General features: G+C 37.2%; 1 protein-coding gene across 1 annotated transcript; it reads left to right on the top strand.

Moving 5' to 3' along the window:
* Nucleotides 1–9,718: 9,718 nt before the first annotated feature.
* Nucleotides 9,719–23,498, top strand: mfsd2ab (MFSD2 lysolipid transporter A, lysophospholipid b). The gene is made up of 14 exons (XM_079878920.1): nt 9,719–10,055; nt 12,429–12,554; nt 13,777–13,901; nt 17,603–17,726; nt 17,826–17,904; nt 17,985–18,154; nt 18,250–18,340; nt 19,935–20,053; nt 20,305–20,388; nt 21,607–21,690; nt 21,790–21,902; nt 21,990–22,133; nt 22,446–22,622; nt 22,823–23,498. The coding sequence occupies exons 1-14, from the start codon at nt 9,969–9,971 to the stop codon at nt 22,872–22,874; spliced, it is 1,575 nt and encodes a 524-aa protein (XP_079735046.1). The 5' UTR covers nt 9,719–9,968; the 3' UTR covers nt 22,875–23,498.
* The last annotated feature ends 932 nt before the right edge of the window (nt 23,499–24,430 follow it).

The raw sequence follows: 24,430 nt of genomic DNA, 5'->3' as shown, positions 1-24,430 counted from the left end.
ATTAACACATTATGTGCTGTACTTCACTGCACACATTGTTAAAATCATACATAAAATCCTAAACAAAACGTTAGCATTTGACAAAATGATTGTAGAGGCATTGGTTGTTTAGCTTACAATTATTATAATGAAATATCAACCATTACATTAATAAAACTGCAGAATATAAATACTTTAAGCAGTCAAAAAGGAAATGTAAAACACAGGGCAAAACACAGTTCTTTTCACAATACATGACACATAACTCCACCCTTTTTGAAAAAAAAAAATTTGTTGGATTCATGTACACTGGTGGCCAAAAGAAATTTTTACGTGTCTTTTAAATGTTTTTGAAAGAAGTCTCTTTCAGTGTATAGTGCAATGCAGTGTATAGTGATGCGCCGTTATATTTCTGACGAACGGTACTCCGAGTCCAAGCGCTCGCGCTATTTCTGACAAGGGACAAACAGGTTTGCATTTTGCATTAATGGTCCAGTCGCTTCAATGTGTCCAATATAGACAGCCTTTGACTGTTATAGCGTAGACACGCGGTGTAAGGCAAAAATTTGTAAATAAAAAGCACGATGGAATGGTGCCAGTCAGAGAGGCCGTTATGTCAAATACAGTATAGGCTACTGCAAATTTAAAAAATACAGTAAGTCTCTGTATGTGGTGTTTGACGTCACAGAAAATTCCCATGATGCAATGGGAATCACAGTTATTTACTGTAAAGAGAAATAGCAGTATAATACTGGGTGATTTAAAGTAGCCTAAATAACTGTAGAAATTACAGAAAAGTCTAACAGTGCAGGAGACATTCCTATATTTGAAAAAACGGCCTCTATCTCCTTCTCTGCTTCCCGCATGATTAGCTAGCATTATGCTTTATTCAGATAAGGTTGCATGCTTGCCTTCAAGTGGCTTTTACGTGTTCAGTCGCGTAGTTACATCGCCAACTACTGGCCTGGCATGCAATACTGACAACATTTGACAACATTGCTGTCTGTATGCAAAAAAACGCTGAGGAAAAACTGTTCTGTTTTTAGTACATTGTTACCGTGTAAACATATTTGATTTAGTGTAAATAATATGCTGAAAGGATGTTTTATTCAGTTGTTTCATATTAAAATGACTCTTTAATGTCAAAATATGTGCTAATCAATTTAGAAAAAATATGATGTATATTCATTACACTTGTTTTGTCCCAGCATTGTATATCTTTATTATTATTATTATTCATTTAGCAGATGCTTTTATCCAGAAGGAATTTATAAATGAGGATTATCTCAATTTTTTACCAGTCAATACAAGTAGTCAAAAGTTTGGACACACCTAATATCAGAGTAATGTTTGTTTTAGGGCTTTTATCCTCCAAGGCCTGTGTAACAGAGACAGGAGTGCCACAAAGAGGCCCCAACAGCAGCAGCACCACTGCTCTGAATGTACTGGCAGATGGAGGCGAAAAAATGAAGTGACGTGATAATGAGGTCAAAAGTTCAGTGTTTAATCCAATAGGTGCAACTGGTATTTACAGTGAAAATCCAAAGAAGAAAAAAAAATATACTAATCAAACAAAAATAAATAAAACAAACTGTTTAAAGTTATCTGCACACAAAATTTGGCTATACCAGTAAATCGGCCCAAAAACAGAGCAATAACTCCCAAACACTCACTCTACGAGCCTCTTAACCACACTGAGGCGCCTTCTTAAAAAGGCTAAGCCCCTCCTACTTGGACCAAACCATTTGGTAATTAAAGATAATAAAAGACATTTAAAGAAGACAAATCAAAATTTAACAGTAACAAAGAGATAAACAGTTTGAATAATATAAAAATATATAAACATTGAAAACAAAACAACTCAATTAATTATTAATGTTGAACAACGTTTATCAAAGAATCAAACAGAACTCCAATCTCCCCCTCACACATGACAACAATTAACTGTGCCTATTGGCGGGAAAGAGACATTCAAAATGGTGGCAGTTCCTGTGACTGGGTTTCGTCTGTTTGGTAAAGTAAAATGTTCCTGTACATAAGTATGACAATTTATTATTATGTAAGAGGTTAATTGAAACCAATAAACATATAACATGGTTACCGGTCTTGTTTGAGTTCTTTACAATATATAAATCAACAACGAGAAATGAATAACAAATGAAAAAAGGGCATGGTCAAGACAGGTAACGTTACAACACGAAACAATACATAATCAGTGACACACACATATCTGCGTTAACTGGTGTAAAACTATGCGCAAAACAGAAAGTGTGTTAAGATGTTAGTGTGAAAATGTCTGTCTGTATGTATGCATTTTCTCAGTCCAGTGTCATACTAAGAGTCTTCTCCAAAATAAGAGTCTCTAGTCACAGATCCTCACTGTGACAGCCTGCAATGACTTTGCCACATTTTTCAGTGAAAAAATTCTGCAATAGACAATCAGTCAGTGCCTCCTTATCAAATGCAGAGTATACACTATCAAAGTACTCAGGCGAAATCAATTCCCATATGACAGAATTTCAAATAGTTAACCAAAATAACCTAGCCTGACTACATCAGACTTCTTACTTCCGCTCAATTTCATTTCGCTTCTGTACTCAGTCTGAGACAGCGTAATAGCTTTCCGTTTTCCTCCGGCCTGAAAACAGCCGGCCAATAAACGAACAGAGGGGTGGGCTGAGAGCCGTGACGTAGACACTGATTGTACCGTGGATGCGTAGATTTACTTCACATAATCTGCAAAAGTCGCGCACAGCCATGTTCACTCCGGTATTTCGCTCGATGTTTTTGTTTTCGCATCATACATGTGTTTACAGTGGAAGTTAGATGCGGCTGAGCATGCGCATAACACACGCCATAACCAAACGTTATGTGATTGGCTTACGGGTAACCAATGATTTTAAACTTCAGACAAGCGCCCCCACCCCCGCGAGAAAGAAAACGCTTTTCAATTATGCCATGCCAGACTCTGTCTACGAAGCAAAGCGAAGTAGCAGAGTTTGTTATTACCAGGCTAAAAATAACCTGGAGGACATTATACAACATCTGAAAACTTCCTCCTGCTGACCTTTTTAAAAATGTTTCAAACTGTTTGGCCTCAGATCTTTTACAGATTGTAAACATGTCTCTTCAAGCAGGTATCTTCCCACAGGCCCTAAAAACTGCAGTAATCAAGCCACTCTTAAAAAAGAACAATCTACATACGTCACTAATGGACAACTATAGACCGATATCAAACCTTCCATTTTTAGGTAAAATAATTGAAAAAGCGTTTTTTCAACAACTAAACCTTTTTTGTCCCTAAACAATATTTTTGATCCCTTCCAGTCAGGTTTTCGACCACATTACAGCACTGAGACGGCTCTTGTTAAGGTCTTTAACGACATCCACCTAAACACAGATAGTGGCAAAACTACAGTCCTAGTATTGCTAGATCTCAGCGCTGCTTTTGATACGGTCGACCAAGACATACTACTAAACCGATTGGAAAACTGGATAGGCCTTTCCGGCTCAGTACTAAAGTGATTTGAATCCTACTTAAAGAATAGAAACTACTATGTGTCCATAGGTAGTTTTGCATCTGAGCACATAAGTATGACGTGTGGAGTTCCCCAAGGTTCCATCCTGGGACCTCTACTGTTCAATATCTACATGCTTCCGCTTGCTAAAGTTATGGAAAACAACAACATCAGCTATCACAGCTATGCGGACGACATGCAACTCTACATAACTTTGTCACCTGGAGACTACAGGCCAATACAAGAACTGGCTAGGTGCATTGAACAAATTAATTATTGGATGTGCCAAAATTTTCTTAAATTAAATGAGGAAAAAACTGAGGTGGTTGTTTTTGGAGCAAAAGACGAACGGTTAAGGTCAGCACTTATCTCCAAACAACAATAATGCTAAAAACAACTGACAAAGCCAGAAATCTTGGTGTAATTATGGACCCAGACCTGAATTTTAACAATCACGTTAAGGCTGTAACAAAGTCTGCTTACTACCACCTTAAAAATATATCAAGGGTTAAAGGACTTATGTGCCAACAGGATTTGGAAAAACTTGTCCATGCCTTTATTTTCAGTAGACTTGACTAACAGTGTCTTTACAGGCCTCCCGAAAAAATCTATCAGACAGTTGCAGCTGATTCAAAATGCTGCTGCCCGGGTCCTCACAGGGACCAGGAGGATGGATCACATCACTCCAGTTTTGAGGTCTTTACACTGGCTTCCTGTGCCACAAAGAATTGATTTTAAAGTACTTCTGCTGGTTTACAAATCACTAAACGGCTTAGGACCTAGATACATTTCGGATCTGCTTGTAAGCTATGCACCACCCAGACCTCTCAGATCATCTGGGATAGGTCTGCTTGCTGTCCCCAGAATCAGAACCAAAAAGGGGGAAGCAGCATTCAGTTTTTATGCTCCACATATCTGGAACAAACTCCCAGATAGCTGTAAGTCAGCAACAATTCTCAGTTCTTTTAAATCAAGACTGAAGACCTATCTTTTTAATGTTGCTTATTCTTAATTAATTCACCGTACTGTACTGTAACTTTTATTCCTGTATTTAATCTGTTTTTAAACGTTGTTCTTATTTTTGTAAACTGCATTTCAATTTTTTTTTTTTTTGCACCTTGAATTGCACTCTGCTGAAACAGCAACACAGTCTCACCCCCAAACGTCATATACTGACGCGTCTTGACCAAACGGCAATATACGACGAAAAGGGTACCCCTAAAACGTCCGTATGTGACTATTCGGGTTATGGGTAGGTTTAGGTATGCGTTAGGGTACCGCTAAGAGGCGCTGCTGGTGCGCTTATGTCTTCGTCTCATATGGACGTTTTAGGGGTACCCTTTTCGTCGTATATTGCCGTTTGGTCAAGACGCGTCAGTATGTGGCTGAAATGTGCTATATAAATAAAGTTACCTTACCTACTGCAAACTTGTTATTGTCTCAATAGTATAAAATAAATAGAACAATAAATAAGAGCAAGTATGCTCATGAAAATAAGATATTTTGAACATTCTGTCCAGACAAACAGGGACATTTAAGCAGGATGTGTATTGTAATTGTCAAAACATTTGGTAACTAAACAGAAATTTGTTAAGTTTAGTGACAACATGTTACAATGTTTACATGGTACAGTGATTGGTAGGCTACTGGTTTTATTGCTTGACACAAATTTCACGATTTCAATTCAAATCTTGATTCAATATCGATTCATTTGGATATTGTGTAACTCACCTAATGCTGTAAACATACAGAGAGCCCTGTCAGCTGGTATTATTATTAAAGGTTAAAAATAAGTTATGTTATAAATATAATGTGGTTTTTACTAACACCTTTACAATATTTTAATGATATAAGTAAAAATATAATAAATATTTAATATAGTGCACATATTTAGCACAATACTCCTCTCTTTATATATAATTTGTCTAGCCAACCAACGTGCTATCAAATGGCTTTCCTGAGGTAGGCTAAATGTACGTTATGTGACATATCATTCTCCAGCTGTTTTATTGACCTCTTTGAAAAACACTGATTGATCGATATTATGTATGAGGCATAAACATTTCGGCGGGCTATCCGTCCACAGAGGCTGTCCCCGAGACGCTCAGCCCTGAGCTGTTGGCTCCGCCCTGGTGGCTGCCTATTCACCCGAAACCGCCCATTGTCAGCCTCCAGGGTCGCCCACCCTCCCGCCCCTTGGGTTTTCTTTTGCTTTTGCACTGTCTGTGTACGGCGTGAGGACGTGCCTTTTGAGGAGGGGGCATACTGTCAGGGTTATGTTTTTGATCTGTTTCCCTGTTTTGTTCTTGTTGGAGTTTCACATGTTCCTTTGTTCAGTTTCCCGCCTTTGTTCTGTTTCCATGGTTACGTCATTAGTTCATTGGTTTCAGCTGTGTGTCATTTATTAGCTCATTTCAGTTTAAAACTCACCCTTGTCTTCACTCTTGGTTCAGTCTGTTATGTTGATGTTTTTGCACTGTTTGCTTGCTTTGGGTAAGAATTAAACTTATTAGTGTTTTGTGAGAACCTGAGTCTTCAGCTTCCCTGCATACGTTACACCCGAGTCACTACTATTACAGTAGTATTTCCACCAAGCGGCAACATTCTAATCTGAAAATGAAGCCTACCCAGAAGTGCGAAAAACTGCAATACATCGAAAATCCGCTAGGGGCAGGTCCCAAAAGGGAGCAAATGTCCATAGACCCCCATGTTAAAATGTCCGTTTTCACAGCATAAATTCATGTTTTTACAGGTTGGTCCCATGGACTTTTATTGTATTTTTCGATAGGTTCCGAGTGCCTGACAACTGTGAGGGGGGTGAATTTTTTTTCTAACTCGTTAGTTTAGATCGTATTTAAATATAAAATGTATGACAAATAAGGGCGTGGTTAACTTTGATTGACAGCTTGATAACGAGCATAGGCTGCGCCGAGTGGAATTCCTGAAATTTGACGTCTCGGCCATGATCTGACACAACACATCATACCACCTCTGTATCCTTTCTGAACATTAGGATTTCCCAAGATTTTCCAAGATGGCGCCGCCCATACCCCCCATAAACGGCCTCAAAACCGTTCTTCAGAAAGTCTATGGGTGACGTCACAGACGTTTTGTCCATATTTTTTACAGTCTATGATTTCCACATTAGAATGAGTAAAATCATCGAAATGACATAAGTGACACTTTAACTGTGCAGTATCAAAAAAGTTGAATCAAAACTACTTCATACTTTATATTCCTCTGCATAGTAGCTACCCTTTGCTTACATCTCTGTACATCTTGGCATTGTCAAACAACTTCATGAGCCAATTTAGTCTTGGAGTTAACATACTGTATATGCCAAAAATAAAATTTGTTATTGGAAAAAAACATAGAAACAATTGAATTGTCTACAGCATAAAAAAATGTATCAGTAAGCACCCCAAAATCAAACAAAAATAAAGATTTTTATGGCATAGCTTCTTTGGGTCAATGGTTCTTACAAGCTATTTTACTTTTAAGATAGGCATGCACAATTAATATTTGCACCAAACTTATTTTCAAGCAAGCCTTTAGATCAAGACAAACAGGTGTATCCAGACTGTTATTGTATGTTGCATCCTGTTTTATTTCAAAATGTAACAATGTGAACCTAATAACTCATGTGATGGATTAAAAAAAAGAAAAAAAAGAAATAGTATACCATTTTAAACAAACCATAATTCTAACATCTAACCTTACATCTCTATACGTCTGGACGTAAGGTATACTGAACTTAAACTTTAAATGTTTGTTTTATTCATTTATCCATTTGTCTGATATTGTATTTTATTTTTAATGATGTTGTTGCTTTGTTGTCATGTACTGTATGTTAACTTCTTTGCTACTGCAGCAAAACTAATCGCCCCTCCGGGACAAATAAAGGTCTTGAACTTGAACTTGAACTATACAGGCCTAACATTCTAACACTCGAACAAAATATACTCTGAAGATCATTGATTTGTTGAAACCAGTGGAAACTTTGAGATGCTGCAGAAAATATAAAAAATATAAGTCTATAATAGTCTCATGACATATAGAGTGATCAAATGAACTTCTAACCTCGCATTTTTTTAATGATTTGAGATCTAAATTGCTCTGTCAGTAACAGGGTGAATTGGGGGCTTGTTTTACACAGATTAAACCAATCGTATTGAAGGAAGGTGACCACGAGTAATCAGTCACGTTTATCGTATATGTTTCCATCCTTTAAAAACCTAATGTGTTCTTTTTGGGAGAGATTCTAGACAGATTATTATTGTATGCGGTCAGAATAGCTACTCTTAGGCGTCAACCAACGCGGTCAGAGGTGAACTCTCATGAGTATAATATTTTCAGGTGTAATGTGACACTTGGTTCAACCTAAGTCAGGTGCGTAGTGGGAAAATCTACCAAACTCAGAAGGGTACAGAAGGTGCCTGTGCTTTGAAAGCTATTGCCAAACTGAGAACAATTCTCACATACTGTACACTCACGCAGACACATATAAAACCCACCCCCTTGCTTGTGACTTTCCATAACACTTGTGGCTATGTATAGGGTAGGACAGCAGTAATGTTTGACAACACACTCGTGTGAGATGATGATGGAAATTTACAAGTATCTTTCATGACATGAAACTAGAGAGTTTCATTCATGAATGACCCCTCCCAACATAAAACCAGTGGGATAATGGTCACAGCAAGGTCATTGCTCAACCGATTTCTCATGAAACTTTGTAACAATAAGCTATACACATAACAGAAATAGACAGAATCAAGGTCAGGGCTAATGTTGGGGCTTCTAGTCATGTGACACTGAAGATAATGTTTCACAACAAAGAAATTGATTGACAGGTTGGCATTTGACATTTGCAAACAAGAGCAAAATGATCTCTGGACAGATTTTGAAATTGGTCATTTTGTCCTCGACAGGTAAATAACAATCAGTTATGAATTGACACTGAATCTTTCAACCAATGGCAAGCTGCCTCATACACACGATATCATCTAAAACCTATTTCATATTAAGATCTTATCTTGAAGGAAATATTAACAAATCAACTTCAGAATGATTTTTATTTTTTGGTAACACATTACAATAAGGTTTTGTTAACATTAGTTCACATGACTTGACAATGAAAAATAATTCTAAAGCATTTATTAATCTTAGTTAATGTTTATTTCAACATTTAATATTGATATGGAAAGTTGTATCTGTTAATATTGTTTAATAGAACCTGAGGTAACATGAACTAACAATGAACAGCTGTATTTTTATTAACTAACGTTAACAAAGATTGGCCTAATAAATACAGTAACAAATGTATTGCTTTTTAGGTTACAGTAATGCCAACCAATGGGACCTTATTGTACCAAACACAGAGTATTTTGAGGATTTTGGTGAACCTAAAATTGTTTTATTTAATTTGAATCACCTTCTGGTTTATCTAAGCTAATCTGAACCTAATTGGAGAAATACAGCACTGCATTGCTCTCTGCTAACAAGATAAAAATGTCTTTCCAAACACAACTGTCTGTGACACTCAAACGAACTCTTATCTAATCTTCTATTGACACATTGATTAGTGCATGAACCTGAACCCTGTAGCCTATTTTGTGTATAATTTTATGTTATGTTTGTAACCCTTATATGTGTGAGTAAACAGTAAAGTTACATTCTCCACGTGGCATGTCATATACAGTACATCTTTGACTTACAAATAAAGGTTATTTATGTTCCATATGGAACCTTTCCATATTGGTACTATATAGAAATATGTTTCTTTAAAATATTCTTCACACTAAGAAAAAAAAAAAACGTTATTTTAAGAACTGTTGACTGAAAGGTTCACACAGCAATGGTTCTTCTATGGCATCGCTGCAAAAAAAAAAAAAAGAAAAAAAAAAGAAGAAGAAAAAATATGATTTTGGAACCTTTATTTTTAGCCCAATGACCCTAATGACAGGCATTTCTCTTAATGCATTGCTGAATGGAAACCAAGCACAACCTTTGATGACTGAAGTTTTCCTTATGTCAAAAAAGTGTACAAATATCCTGTACCAAACTGTTGCCTCATACATACATGATACAACAGTACTATATGTTCCCCATGCATGTTTCAAAAGCCTTTTCTTTACAATTTGAGCATGTGGTCATGCGTCAGCGTGTTGACGTCACGTTCCTGCTCCCTAGCATAGGGTGAGAAATCATCCGAGCAGGAAGAAGGAGGAGTTTGTGGCAGATGAATGACTGTTTGAAGGGGGAGGAGTATCGACTCAATTACTACTACACCCGGCTGGTACAAGGTTCGGTAGAAACAGGTTGATCCTAAAGAAAACGGCTTACGCGAACAGGATCCGTGAATTATGTTATTTTTTTAAAGCCGGTATATTTTCGATTTCTTCTTTTGCCAATATCATTCAGTAACAGGGTTCTCGCAGGAGATTTTAAACGTAAATCTTCAAGAACGAGATGGCAAGAGGAGAGGGCGCAGAGCAGTTCTCCAATGCAAGTCTCCTGGAAAAACCCAGCCCAGATGAAATCAAACTGGCAGCAAAGGTAAGAAACTGAAAACAAATCATGCCTTCATTCAGTTATAAGTTTATTAGCAGCCCACATATTTCCCATAATTTCCCGTTTGAACAGCCACGTAGGAGCGGCTCGTGCTGATATACGTGTCATTTTGTCAGGATAAATTGAGCGCTCGCGAACCGTTGAAATGATAACGTTGGCTTTATAATCAACGATTTTGGACCGATTCCATATTAATTATTTGTCTGTTTGTTGTTTATGCCATCAGAGTTGTAATTTTATTACATTTCATTGCTCATTTACATCGTAGACCGGTGTCAGAGTTTGAATGGCAGTCGCTGTTTGAATGTCTGTGAGAATAGCTTAAAATGTGCTTCAGTTAGCTAATGTTACTGAATTGAACGGAACTATTTTAAATCAAATTAGGGAAAAACTTTTTTTTTTTTTTTTTTTTTTTTTAAGTTGTTTGTGTGTTAATTTCACATAAACCCAATGTATCAATCAAATAATTGTAAAATATAGTGAAATTAAACTAATTAAGAGAGGGGGAAATATTACAATTAAATTATTTTGATCGGTTGATTCTGATTGGCTTAATTTTCTGTGCACGGCTGCAGCAGCTCCATACCACTTCACTAAAATATTTAAATTATTTTAATGCAAAAGACTACCAATAATATAAATACAAATTTGGAAAACTCTATTTCCTGTCTAAAAAGTGCATAGAATCATCTTAAGCTTTCGATGCTTTTTGAATGATTGAAAATTAATGTACACTTCCTCCTGGCTTCATGTCCACATTACTACTTAGGGGTTTCTATTGATTTTTCAATAATTCAATGGTTTGTCGTCAATTATTCCTTACTTAAAAATTTAATATAGCAATTAGTCTACCAATCAACAAGATGTAAACATTTGGGTGTGTCACACAAAGCCTTAATGAATTGACCCCATATGGATCCAAGTCAAGATTACACATGCCACATCATCAGAAAGAATAATCATAGTCATTTGATTTATTATATTGATTGCATGTCATATGACTTTATTGCTGTAAAACGTGGTGTGCTTTTATTGCTGCATGCTGATGTGTAGATAAGCTAAATTAGTCATAAAGTCATTCCAAAAGCAGCTCTTAGATGATCTCTCTGTCCCATTTTGTGTAAATGGTTAAAACGCCACGATGTAAATTGAGAGTGGCTGATATTTTAATAGCTTATCCTGATCATTGCAAAAATGTAAGAGAGGATGGCATCGCTCGATGGTGTTTTAAGCCCCCAATGGCTCCTTAGAGGCAGCTAACCCTACCCTCAACCTTAAACCTACCCATCCCCTCGCTGCCTGGAAGGCGCCGTTGGGGGCATAAAACACCAAAGACCGGATGGCATCACAGAAATGATTGGTATCTTCAGGAAATTTCCTGTTCAATTGCAAAATTTCTCTGTTTAGTGTCATTACAAGACCATTGAGTGTGTTTCTATACTTCCTTGACCATTTTTTAGCAAGTTTATTTACCCCAAAACTGTGTTTTGGCATCACAAACTAAGCAACATGCAGTCCAGAATTAATGAAAGCCCCAGTCACATAACAAGCCAACAAGTCCTCCATTAATAGTGCTTAGTGAAGTAACAAATAGTGAAAACAAATAATTGTTCTCTGTTTCTACTATGTTAGCTCTGTTGCACTGTCACTGTCAGTTGGGCCTTCCAACCACAAGACTGTAATACAGTGTCTTCATTTACGGTGGAGTGTTAAGATTGTACTAGTGTATTTTAACATGAGTTAAAGGCTTTATGGGAACACCTTGTGGCTTGTGCAATAGTCAAAGATAGTGACTTATGATTAGCACATTGCAACTTTAATGGTTTATTTTTGGAGGATACGTGACCGACATGTTTCTGATTGAAAGTCACACCCTCACATTTCTTAATAAATTGCGTCACATTTAAACTAAATGACTGTCTCTGAGTCTCTTAAAATTGTTGATCTGCCGTGAGTTGATGTGCTGATGTTAATCACAGAACGCCTCTTATCTCATCTGTTCTGTGGTATTTCTTGCATGAAGGCTCATATCTTGACCCAAATATTAGAAGCTACATGGCTGTATGGCGAATGAGGTTATGTTTGGATTAGGACCAAACAGCAAGTCAAGCAGAAATGCATAGTATTATCATAATTGAAACCGGCGCTTGTCTCAGAGTGGAAACCCTAGCCATTCTACAACTTAAGCCAAATTACAAGCGTGTCTGGCCATAGTGAGCCTATTTACACCACAATTAGGTCAGTTTAAATCCCAATTGAGAGTCCGCGAACTCAGTATGAACTTCATGAATTCATAATCCCTATATTTTGAATTATTTGGATGTTTTTCATCTTGTTTCTTCTTCTTTTTAAAAATAGCATGAATCAAAGGGCCGGTTGTCGGTGTGCAACAAGTTGTGTTATGCCATTGGAGGAGCACCATATCAGATAACAGGATGTGCAATCGGCTTCTTCCTTCAGATCTACCTGCTGGACGTTGCTTTGGTGAGTAGAGCTCTGTGTGATTGCACTTTGTGGTACACTTTTGTGTCCCATTACAGGTATATAAAATATACAGGTATATTAAATCCTTTACTAGTTTTAAGCACACTATTTAGCTGGGAGACAAGTAAATAATAAAAATTAAATCAATAAATAAATGGAAAAATTGCGTTTTTATCAAATTAAATCATATCAAAAAATCAAATATAAAACAAAACGGGTAATATGTTTAGTTGACCTCCTTAAGCTGACAATCAACATCTTATGAAGATGAACGACACTGCTCTTTTATTTTTATGTTTTATTTTTTTATAACCATTTTTTTTTTTCTACCTTGTATTTGTGGAAAGGGCCTCATAACAGAAGATCAGGTTGACTTGTAGAATGTAGAATCAGATTGTGATCCTCAGGGGGCAGTGGGTTTCATTCTCGCATAGTCCGAGACAAGTACAGTCACAAAGGAGGAACTGTACTGGAAAATTAATGGTGTTTCAAAGGTCTTTCATGCCATTAACTTTTGGAGGCTACTGTATTCTTGGCAGGCTGATTGGCCAGATTAAAGTGTCTGAATAGGATTGTTCTAATAGCCTTCAGTGTATATCATGTAACTACGGGTTACAGTAGACAGGTTCCCAGCGTGAGTTCTGTTAATGTGTTTAATCCCATAATTAACAGTTATTTCTACAATGCACAATGTCAGCATGAAGCAGTTAGTCTGTGCAACATTTCAGATTCCTCCAACAGTTTGTTTTGAAGTCTGTTGTACTGGAAGTTAACTGAGTAACACTATTTGCTTGTCATGTGCCCAACGTGCTCCTCCTGAACTCTGTAAGAAGTTGTTGTGGTTCACATAGCCTTCTAAAGAGCATGTTGATTTATTGTGAGAAGTCACCTCTTCAACTGATAGTAGTGCATATCTTTCCTTTATCACCAAAACAGATTTTTATTTTTCAAATAAACTGTTGATATGTAATATTGGAGCTTTATATTTAAAAAGCTTTAACAGAGCTTTTTAGTATTTAAAAAAAATGTAAAGGTTTTTCTAGTGCTGAAGTCTTCACATGTTCTTTTAGTTTATTTTTTTCATTTCTTTTAATCTTTCATGTTGATATTTCACCTGTTAGTTTGAGATATCATTTAGTCCTAAATAAGTTTGTGGGAAAATCTCAACCAGTGATGTGTGTTTTAGGTAAGGTGATGACATGTCTTTCTCTTTTCTTGATAGTTGGACCCATTTTATGCCTCCATCATCTTGTTTGTGGGTCGAGCATGGGATGCTATCACAGACCCTACTGTGGGTTTTCTGGTCAGCCGGAGTCCCTGGACCAGATTTGGACGAATGATGCCCTGGTATGTCTTTTTTTCACCTCAGTTTAATTGGATTTCTCCAATGCTTTACTGTCCAGGTCTGTGTGAATTCATACCTTGAGGTGACGCATTGAAAAAGACTCAGATTTGTCTTGTTTAAGGAGCATGTTGCCTGTAGTAACTTTCTGCCCTTCTTAGAATTTTTTTTTTCACAATTCTACCCTCCACAAACTCGGTGGCCTCCTTTGTCCCATTAGGGTTATCTCTGTAAAATACGTCCCAAATGAATCTCTCTGCTCTGTCACTTGCTTTGTCTTCTGACCCATTTCTCAGTCATTGTGAAATATCAGGAGTTGTAGTCTTAAAGTGAGAGAGCCAAGTGTGTCTGGTGATGTTTCTAAGTGAGAGGATGCTTGTGGGCTAAGAAAAGCCCCCTGAGCTCTCATGGGGGGTTTAGGGGCGTGATGGATACATCACAGTAGCTTTGCCTTTGGCCATTTTGCATGTTCAGCCAGCCAATCTGATTTGATTGTACACCACATGCATGACTAAACCACTTTATCATTGTCCTGACTAGAAACACTTGCCATTCAACAAGAAGAAATTATGTAAATGCTCTTCTTTCTTAACTAGTGTTACAGCATTTTATTATATATGGAGGCAAATGTGCTTAAGAAACCAACATTTGTTCTCAAACTACCTACTGTGTGACAGCATAATTTAGGCTAAAATTGAACTCAACCCTGTTACCCATTTTAGTGTAGTTTTAAAGTGTGTACATTTCTGTTCATTTTCTTAAAGTTTAATATTACTTCTAGCAAAAACAAAATCGCAGTATTTAGACATGACCTGAATGTTGAAAAAATAGCAAACCTCATAGAAAATGAATACCAAATACCATCCTGAGATCGCTATCAACATTTTTCTGAAGATTTAGGACATAGATTTTTGCTCTCTCACAACAACAACAAAAAAAACCCCCAAGGAAATGATGCTTTACCTTCCGACCACATTAGCATCATATGTAATGACATTGATGCTCATGGAGGTATCTGCTTTAGAGAAAGCTTGAGTGGTTGAAGGTTTTCGGGTTTTGTGAAAGTCTTGTTGGGTTTACACAGAGAGGAAAATGGGTTTGCAGCAACCAATGAAGCAAAATATCAATTTAAAGCTCTCAAACACCATTTTCCCTCTTCCCAAGGCGTTCCCAACCTCGAACAAATGGAAATAAGTCTAACATTAAAAACACTCCACAGCATTTCACTTTCTCAGTCTTATTTTTTTATTTTTTTCATATGATGGTCAGTTATAGTGTTACATTCGCCATATTCTCTAGGAGGTCACTCACTATTTGAATAATTGAAAAACCACTTGGAGGAAGTGCTGGGAACGGGGGGTTGGGCTGAGGAATGTGCGTCTCCATTCTAACTGGACACGGGGCATGTGAAGGAATCTGGTAGGAAGCTGGTGAGAAAGTTCTGCCCTAATGAGCTCAGTTCAGTGACATTGAATCTGAGCAAGGTGGTTGTATCCTCTCAGGGTGGTATCATTAGAAGATCCCTAGTGACGCACAGATCTGTGCTGTGATGCCACTTGGGAGTGAATGAAACAGGTTTGTTTGGGATAGTTATCGGTACATAGGGGAGAAAATGTCCCCCCTCTCTCATGAGGGGAAGCCTCAAGCCTGTATAATTGAATTTCCTCAATGCTTCATCACATGCATTATTATTAATAGTCACAAACATGTGAGTTAAGCTATCATAATCCTGAAACGGAATTCATTACAAGGGTTAGTCATATTTTCAACGGTAAATGAAATCACATGATCTGAAATACTGAGTAACTGTAAAGAAAATGTCAATATTTGAAGACATTAAAGTCTCTGATAAATTGCAAATGATTATCAGAGAACATGAACCTAAAAACATCTTATCTTCATTAATCCATGGGACATTTTCTGTCTGTAAGCGATTCGATTCAATCCACAAGACATATCAAGTGTGGTTCAGCAAATGGCATGATTTAAAGAGACATTTGTTTTGTGTTGCGTGCTCAGACGGAAGACATTACCTTTTCCAGCTTGCATGCCTTGGGGGCGGGGAGGTGTATTCAAATTGCGGCAACTCTTGAGTGGTCCAACCCACAACACACCACCTCTGTCGTCCAATCAGAATGAAGGAAGGCAGACCAGCGCTGCCTCAAGTCTAAAGGCGGCATACCGAGCACTGTGGGGTTATTTTAGTTCAAATTCTAGCCTCCCTGGTACAGTGTGATTTGTTGCTATTTTGAACTTTTAACTAGCTGCACCTTTTTGCTACATGTTTGCACTTTTGTTCTTTTTCTTGCGTTCTGATTAAATATTTTAATGAAAAATCCAGATTTATACAAGTAACTCTTGAGAAATAAAGAATATATGCAGTATATCAATCTACATAACAAATGTTTTAATAGATTAAATAATATTATTGTACTGTAGTATTATAGTAGGATAAAATATAGTTGATATAAGTGAAAATGGCTGTCAGTCATTTCTGATGGCAAAGGTTTTGTTTTTAGTTCCCAAGATATTATGGTAAATGCCCTCTTGTAACCTTCCTTCCAACAAACTCAGTCCTACCCTTTTGGCCTTTTAGGCTTGTATAGACACATTTACTGATGTTTTATTAACAAAGTTCAGGAGGAGCACGTTCAGATAATTAAATACCTGTGGAGCACATCAACCCAGTCAACGAGTTTATATATATATATAGCACGCCAAATACGCTTATTCTTTACTCTGTTTAATTTGATGTAAGTGTGTCCTAAAGTCTGTCTAATCTAAATGTTGGCAAGGTGAACTTTTTACAATGTTCACTGTTTATTATAATTAGTTCATCATTAAACAATATTTTGTTTTTAAATGAGGCTAAAACTCCTGCACATGCATGATGACAACAGTATCATTGGACACATTTGAGGTACTAAAACATATTTGTGGTAAACCATCATTCTGAACATATTTGTGCATTAAATGAAGTAACATGACTCAAGTATCAAAGAAACGTAACCCAAAATCTGCAAACATTTTCTGGTGCTGAACGCAGGGTAAAAATCTGCAGAATGGCTTTAAGCATGGCATGGGTAGTACTACACTTTTGAGTACTGTAGTCTATTAGTAACTGAAAGCATTATGGAATTAGCCTAAATATTTAATAAACAAACACAAAGGGGGAGGAGGGGTGGAGGGTACCTATTGAATGCAAACATTCATGTTCTGCGTAATTCAGTGGAATATTCTGTGGGCTCCGAATCTGGGAGAGATAATGTCGGGTTTTACTACTCAGAATGTTGAATCACACTACCAGGAAAGCAAAGTCTGGCACAAAGTGTCACACCTTTTATGATGCTTAAAGCTATTTCCTTGAACAGGAATGACAGATAAGAACCAACACTGTATTTCCACCAAAGTATCCTGTGCGATGAACAAAGACAGGACGTTATGCAATCTATTCTTTCATCTCTTAATGTGTTCGGCAGGTGGTGACAACATCATAGCTTTTATACATAGAAAAGAGAGAACTGAAATTACACGTTTGGTGTCATTTGCTTGACAAGTGATGTAACGCCTCACTTAGTGTCCATCATCTGTTTATTGTCTTGTGGAACCAGAATAACAACCCTATAGTTTTATTTCATTTTTTTTTCTTTTTCTAAGTAAGTTACCTTTTGTACCTTTACTAATGTCATATATCTTTTCCATACAGGATCATTCTGTCTACCCCATTTGCTGTGCTGTGCTATTTCCTCATCTGGTACGTGCCGCCCGTTGACCAAGGCAAGATTGCCTGGTACCTGATCTTCTACTGCCTCTTCCAAACATTACAGACAGTGAGTAACCATTTTATACTGACCATAAGTTGTAGCCTGTATGGTTTTACCTAAATTTCCTTTGACCCTTTGGCATCTTCTGTTTCCCAAAAAAAACAGTGCTTCCATGTACCATACTCTGCTCTTACCATGTTTATCAGCACTGAACAGAAAGAGAGGGATTCGGCCACAGCCTACCGTGAGTTTTAAAGCATCTACAGCTAGCTATATCCTCCGGTTCCCATTTGCACGACTTTAACCGCTTATCCGTTATCTCAGGAATGACTGTTGAGGTTTTGGGCACGCTCATTGGCACTGCTGTTCAAGGTCAGATTGTGGGAATGGCTAACGCTCCCTGTATCAGCTCTAGAGAGGTCCTGAACTCCACAGATCTACAGGTGTCTCCCGATGTCAACATCACTGAGCCTCATGTTTCACTTGATAATCTGGTAAGGAATTTTGTTTTGTTTTTTGTTTTTTGAGGTTGACAATTAAATTCTTGTTACATTGGTATTAAATGCCTGGTCTCTTATGGTTCCCACAGAGAAATGCTTACATGATCGCGTCTGGTGTCATCTGCATCATTTATGTTGTCTGTGCCGTGGTCTTGTTCCTTGGTGTGAAAGAACAAAAAGGTAAGTGCTGGTACTATTGCAAATATGCCACAATTTCACAATTTTTAGCGCAATTTTCCTACGGACAAAATTGCGATTGTTAACTCATGATTTCTGTTCTGTCTGTGCGCACCAATCTTGCACTTCTATCTCCTCCTCAACCAGACCACCTAGAGACTTCGGGTTTTCGGCATTATGTTAAGGAAGGTCTAATCTCGGGAACGCACACAAAAAAAAACAAAAAAAAAAAACAAACAAAAAAAAAACATTTACTATCTCTTAGTGTTGTGATCCCATGACATCAGAAAATTGCGCTAAAACACTCAATGAGTTTTTATTACTTGTTTTTCCTACTTTTGATGCAATTAAACTTACACAGTCAGTAAGATTTTTAAAAATGTTTTGAAAGTCTCTTACGACAAGGCTGCATTTATTTGCAAAATACATTGTAATAACACAATATTACTGTTTTAATTTAAAAGAATGGTTTTCTATTGAATATATTTTAAATCCTGTGATGGCAAAGCTGAATTTTCAGCATCATTACTCCAGTCTTCAGTGTCACATGATCATTCTATGCTGATTTGCTGCTAGATAAACCAGTTGTACTGCTCAATATTTTTGTGGAAACCATGATACATTACCCTTTTCAGAATTCTTCAGAAAAGTTCAAAAGAAAATATTTTTAACAGTTTAAAAGTCTTTACTTTTTTATCTTTTACCTTGCTGAATAATAAAAAAAATTGTTTTAATCATGCTGACCCCAAACTTTTGAATGATAGTGTAGATTCGTCTTTAAAGACCACGTGAAATTAAAATGTAAGGCTTACTTTTAAGCCTTTAGTCCATGCCTGTTAGCTATGAGGTCTTTTAATATGCTTGCAAAAAAGTTGACAACCACATTTAAAATTTATGCAAACATCGAATCAGCCGACATCATGGCTTTGATGTTACTAAAGCCTTTTGGGGTTTTTTCTTAAGGGGAACTATCACTTCAACCCAAACTGACCCAACATGTGTGTTAACTGCTCATCAAGCAGTCTCATGCGGTTAATTGCAGAAGTTCTTTTCTACACTGATCGGGTTACTTTGAGTCAGTAGCTGTCCCACAAGCAGAGCTCAGCTGGTCCCAGGGAAATGCCAGTGAATAAGCTTAGCAGGGTGATTAGCTTTCACAGCACAGAGAGGTGTCTAAATGTGGCGCATGTTAAAAGAAGGTCATTATTGGTGTTCTCCAGAGTAGTTTATTTTGAACCAAAATATTGAGCCTTAACAAGCAGGCTTGCGTGAGATGTTGTGGGAAAAGACAAGCACAGTCCTGACTTGGGCGTCATGATCATGGAACATGGATCAAGCAATTAAACAACATTCTTTTCCTGGGCGGCTTATTTTGGCAGCTAACCTACAACCATATTGTGCACACCAATACCCTTTTTTTTTACTTTTTAATAGGCTAAAATCTTAAAATTGGGGATAAGTTAGTTTACTATTGTAAACTCTAGTTTCCCCAGTGCTCTGGTGTTTATTGCATTTGTTGTAGCACCATTAATTGCCATTTGTTTGATTTGTTGCCACTTTCCATCATCTCACATTGCCTCTCTCTTCTTTTTAACAGAGACCTGCAGGGTTAGAACTGAGCCCATGTCATTTTTCCAGGGCATTCGTATGGTTATGGGTTACGGCCCGTATGCCAAGCTGGTCATGGGCTTCCTCTTCACCTCTCTGGCCTTTATGGTGAGTCCTTGTGCACATGATTCCGGTTGAGCCATGGTCTTTTAAACACTGACTGCTGTAGATGAGCACTGTTAGCTATTATAATGTAAAATATACATTATTTTTAATTATACATTATTTTTACATAACTTTTAAAGTAGTTATGGGCTTGCTTTTGCTGAGGTGATAGTTCTGCAAACTCTTTATTTTATTAGGTTTTGCTAATGTGTCTTTACTATGCAGCTTATTGTGTCTATAAATATTTCTTGCAGTTTCTAGAGGGAAACTTTGCACTATTCTGTAGCTACACCCTGGGCTTTAGAAACGACTTCCAAAACATCCTGCTCGTCATTATGGTAAGCATTATAAAGGGCTCAGTCTTTTCAAATGTGTTTTGAATGTGCTCTTTGAATGCATTTTGACTGACAAGTGTACAAAAGGAAATAACTTAAAATGGGTCCATTATATAATGCAGTTTGCTATTTGCTTTATACAAAATCCATTTGGGCTGGAATAGATTAGTATTTCCAGTATTGCCCCTTAGCCAACTTACAGCTTGCTGTTTTACCCATGAAATTACTTCATTTTTTTCACTGTCGAGAGTATTGGATGGAAACAAGATTATTGTTTGAGGGAGAAAAAGGTGTTCATCTAGTTATGGATAACAAGAATGTCTTTGTCATGACTTGTCCTTGAAATCTTAAATGAATCTGGGTTTTAAACACTCATGTTCAATAAGAGAGAATTATTGTAATCATGTCAAACTCAGTGCTGACTTTTTTTATTCCCTCCTGACTACAATAATCCTCTCTCGTGGACTCTGAACTATGACTGAGAATGCATGAATAGTACGTTTTCAGGCATTGTCCTTCACCTAACACTTTGCTAACAACAGAGTTGTCTTGTGTGTCATGAGGAAGCATTCTTGTTGATGGGAACCTGTATGAACACAGATATCAACTTTTTCCAGATATAAAATCTTAGCATAAAGCTTTGTGCATTATCCGTCTTGCAATGCAGTGTGCTAACTGTACTTGTAAATAGAGAAACTTATGTAAGTTAACATACATTTTTGGTTAATTACTTCAATGGCCTTCCTGTAGCTCAAACAGTAGAGCATGGCGCTAACAACGCCAAGGTCCTGGGCTCGATTCCCAGGGAATTAATTGAAAGAATTTATAGTTTTAATGTGGATAAGTGTCTACCAAATTCATGAATGTTAATGTAAATTGGGAAGAATGAAATTCTGTTTAACAGTTTGACAATTTTTATTAGTATTATTACTTATAATATTTTTACAAATCTGCAAGTAATATAAGTAGGGCCGATGGACTGATATTTAGCATTTAAAAAACTTTTTTTTTTATTAGGCATCGTCTGATCTAAATTTATTTATTTACATTTTTATTCTAATTTAGTAAATATACATAAGATGTTTGTCCACCAAATCAACATGTGGTTTGACCAACATGCAGAAAAAACTTGAACTTGACATGTGTTTTAAAGATTTTTCCCTTCTTTTTTTATCCAGCACACTCATTGAGCCAATTCTATTTTAATTTCCTCTATTTTAGCTCTCCGCCACACTTGCGATCCCATTTTGGCAATGGTTCCTCACGAAATTTGGCAAGAAGACTGCCGTGTATATTGGGACTACAGTAAGTATTGGCACGCAAACCTTAACTGACCTACATCGTCTTGTCATCAAACGAAAACTTTTTGATTCCTGTTACTGACTGTTTCTATTCTCTTTACAGTCTGTGGTGCCTTTCCTGGTCTCTGTAGTCTTGGTGCCAAGCAGTCTTTATGTGACATACGTTGTGTCTTTTGCGGCTGGAGTCAGTGTAGCAGCGGCTTTCCTTCTGCCCTGGTGAGTACCTGATGATTATAAAATACTCAAAAAATATGTGTACGCTTCCAAATTTCATGCACAGTATTCATGCATGTTTGTGCTCAGGTCAATGCTTCCCGACGTCGTGGATGATTTTAAAGTCCAAAATCCTGAATCTCAGGGCCATGAAGCCATCTTCTACTCCTTCTATGTGTTCTTTACCAAGTTTGCATCTGGAGTCTCATTGGGGGTCTCAACTCTTAGTCTTGAGTAAGTTTCCACAAAGACGTACACGAAATCCTTTTTGAAGCTATCAAGGCTGTTAAATTTGGATTAGAGTCTGTATGATCGAATAAGCCTGTTTTTTTTAAATTTACTTTTACTGTATGAGAATAAGTCTGGCCTCCTGACCTTCAGATATAATGCGATTAGTGCCTCTCTCTTATGGTTCTTTTGGCTCTGGAGGCCGTGACCATGTAGGACAGTGTTTCATGTGAGATCCAGTGCTCAGTCATGAGGTTGGATTTATCTGAATCAACATTAATAGCATGCTAATCTCTCGTTTCTTGCTCTTTGAAACAGTTTTGCCGGCTACGTGACGAGAGGTTGCACGCAACCCGCCGAGGTCGATTTAACCTTGAAGATCCTGGTGTCTGCCGCTCCTATAGTCTTGATCATTATCGGGCTGCTAATATTCATCTCCTATCCCATCAATGAGGAAAGGAGACAAGGCAACCGCAAACTTCTTAATGAACAAAGGTAAACCACCTATTGAATCTATCACATGTCTTGCTTAAACGAGCTAAGCCAGCTCAACATTCTTGAAATATTTAAAGGTACATGGTACTTTTACAACTCTAAAGCTGATTAAATGGTATTCTTGTGCTTATTTTTTACAATATTTTTTAGCTGTGACCCATCGATTTTGCCTAACTTTGTCCTGTGTGACTCTTTTTCAGAGAAAATGAGATCGACTCAGAAGCAGACTCCACTGAGCTCAATGTAGTTTAATAGCACCAGAACCATTGGCATTGTGCCATTTGCGTCGAGACCAACAGAGCCAAAACAAACAGTGGATGCTTTGAACCAACCAGGCTGCCTTATGGTTGAGAACTTCCACCCATATCACCCCTATACAACAGCGGATCAACTTGAAACGTAGCCTTTGCCAGCTCAAGTTCAAAGTGCCTTGCCATTTCCAGTCGCAAGTGCTAATGGACGCTAGAAATGTTTCTCTGACTTGCATTAATCCGAAGGGCGGGCTTCTGTGTGTATTTGTGCTGCTCTCTGGCATGGGATCTCAAAGCAAACAGCCAGCTTTTGACAAGCACACATCTATACTGCACAAAAAAAGTTGGGACACGTCTACCGTAAAAAGAAACTTGAAACATTTAGAAAGGTTTTTAAGGTGCTAAAACCAAAAATACATTTCAATCATAATTGAAAGGTACATTTTGGAAGGAATATCTGTGAAACTGTACACTACGTGAGTAATATTTGTATGTAATTTAATATTTATAAATGCTTTTGTGCATCTAACTGAATTTACAAACTTGAAACCATGAGACCTAAGTGGGGTTTGATTACATCAAACTTTAGAATTGCGCACAAAGGGTTATTGTTTATTTCTTGTATTACTTTTCTTTGCGTACACCTTCTACTGTGTTCCTTTTTATCTGTTTCTGCTCTTGTGGGGCATACAGAGCTCTTTTAGAGGGATGCGCTAAGGGATAAACGTACAAATTTGGTCCCTCAACGCTTATTCGGTTAAGTTCTGGATGGATCAGCTAAAGTGTGAATGAAAAGTACAGCTGACAACTGAGGCAATTAACTAGCAGGATGCCATCAGAGTGAGTGGGGTTAGAATGCTTCGTCTGAGGTGAACAAGATTATTTAAGTATTTATTACTTTTGTTTTAAGTCATATGTTGATTTGATTACGTATGTTTCTCCCCTCTTTCTTAATTTATCCTATTTAAGGGTCTCAGTCAGTAAAATAAGGGCAATTAGAATAGTTGTCACTGCTGAATTATGTCTAATATGCCATTAATTCCTATGGAAAAGCCAATCAATGTGTTTTATAGGTGACACTGCTGTTTGGTTAGTTGTTCAATGAATCTGATTTCTGCCTGATCTGTTCGTTTAGTCGGTGTCCTTTTTGTTTTTCTGTGTAGTAGTTATCAAAATTGCTTTTATTAATGTATAGTACTAATAAATGTCAGTTCTCTGCCTGTAACTTAGGTGTCAAAGATTTGAATGCCAAGTGTTTCCCTACCATGTGATGTGTGTATATATGTACATGGACCAGCTGAAAATGTGTATTTTTCATTTTTCTATTTGGGGAAAATGGAATTACTTGTAAATAACATTTGTCAAGTGCTGTATGTTATACATATGATGATGCGCATTGAAATATCATCAGTGCATTTTTGGATGTTAATACCGTTGTCTTACACCTGTTGAATTGATGCATCTGTGGACATTTCTTTATGGTTTTCATTAACACCAGTTATGTGATATGTTGATATTTCCATATTCTGGTATCAAAAATGACAGTTATTGTATATA

This window comes from Squalius cephalus, assembly GCF_949319135.1.
Source record: "Squalius cephalus genome assembly, chromosome: 8".
NCBI lineage: Eukaryota > Metazoa > Chordata > Actinopteri > Cypriniformes > Leuciscidae > Squalius > Squalius cephalus.
Note: the sequence above shows the minus strand (reverse complement) of the source record. Positions and strands in the feature narration are given on the sequence as shown.

Excerpts from the sequence above, each read along its gene's own strand:
- mfsd2ab (XM_079878920.1), top strand. The coding sequence starts at position 9,969 with ATGGCAAGAGGAGAGGGCGCAGAGCAGTTCTCCAATGCAAGTCTCCTG. Across the intron at positions 17,905-17,984 it reads GGATTCGGCCACAGCCTACC|GAATGACTGTTGAGGTTTTG; the intron begins GTGAGTTTTAAA and ends CCGTTATCTCAG. Across the intron at positions 21,903-21,989 it reads GCGGCTTTCCTTCTGCCCTG|GTCAATGCTTCCCGACGTCG; the intron begins GTGAGTACCTGA and ends GTTTGTGCTCAG.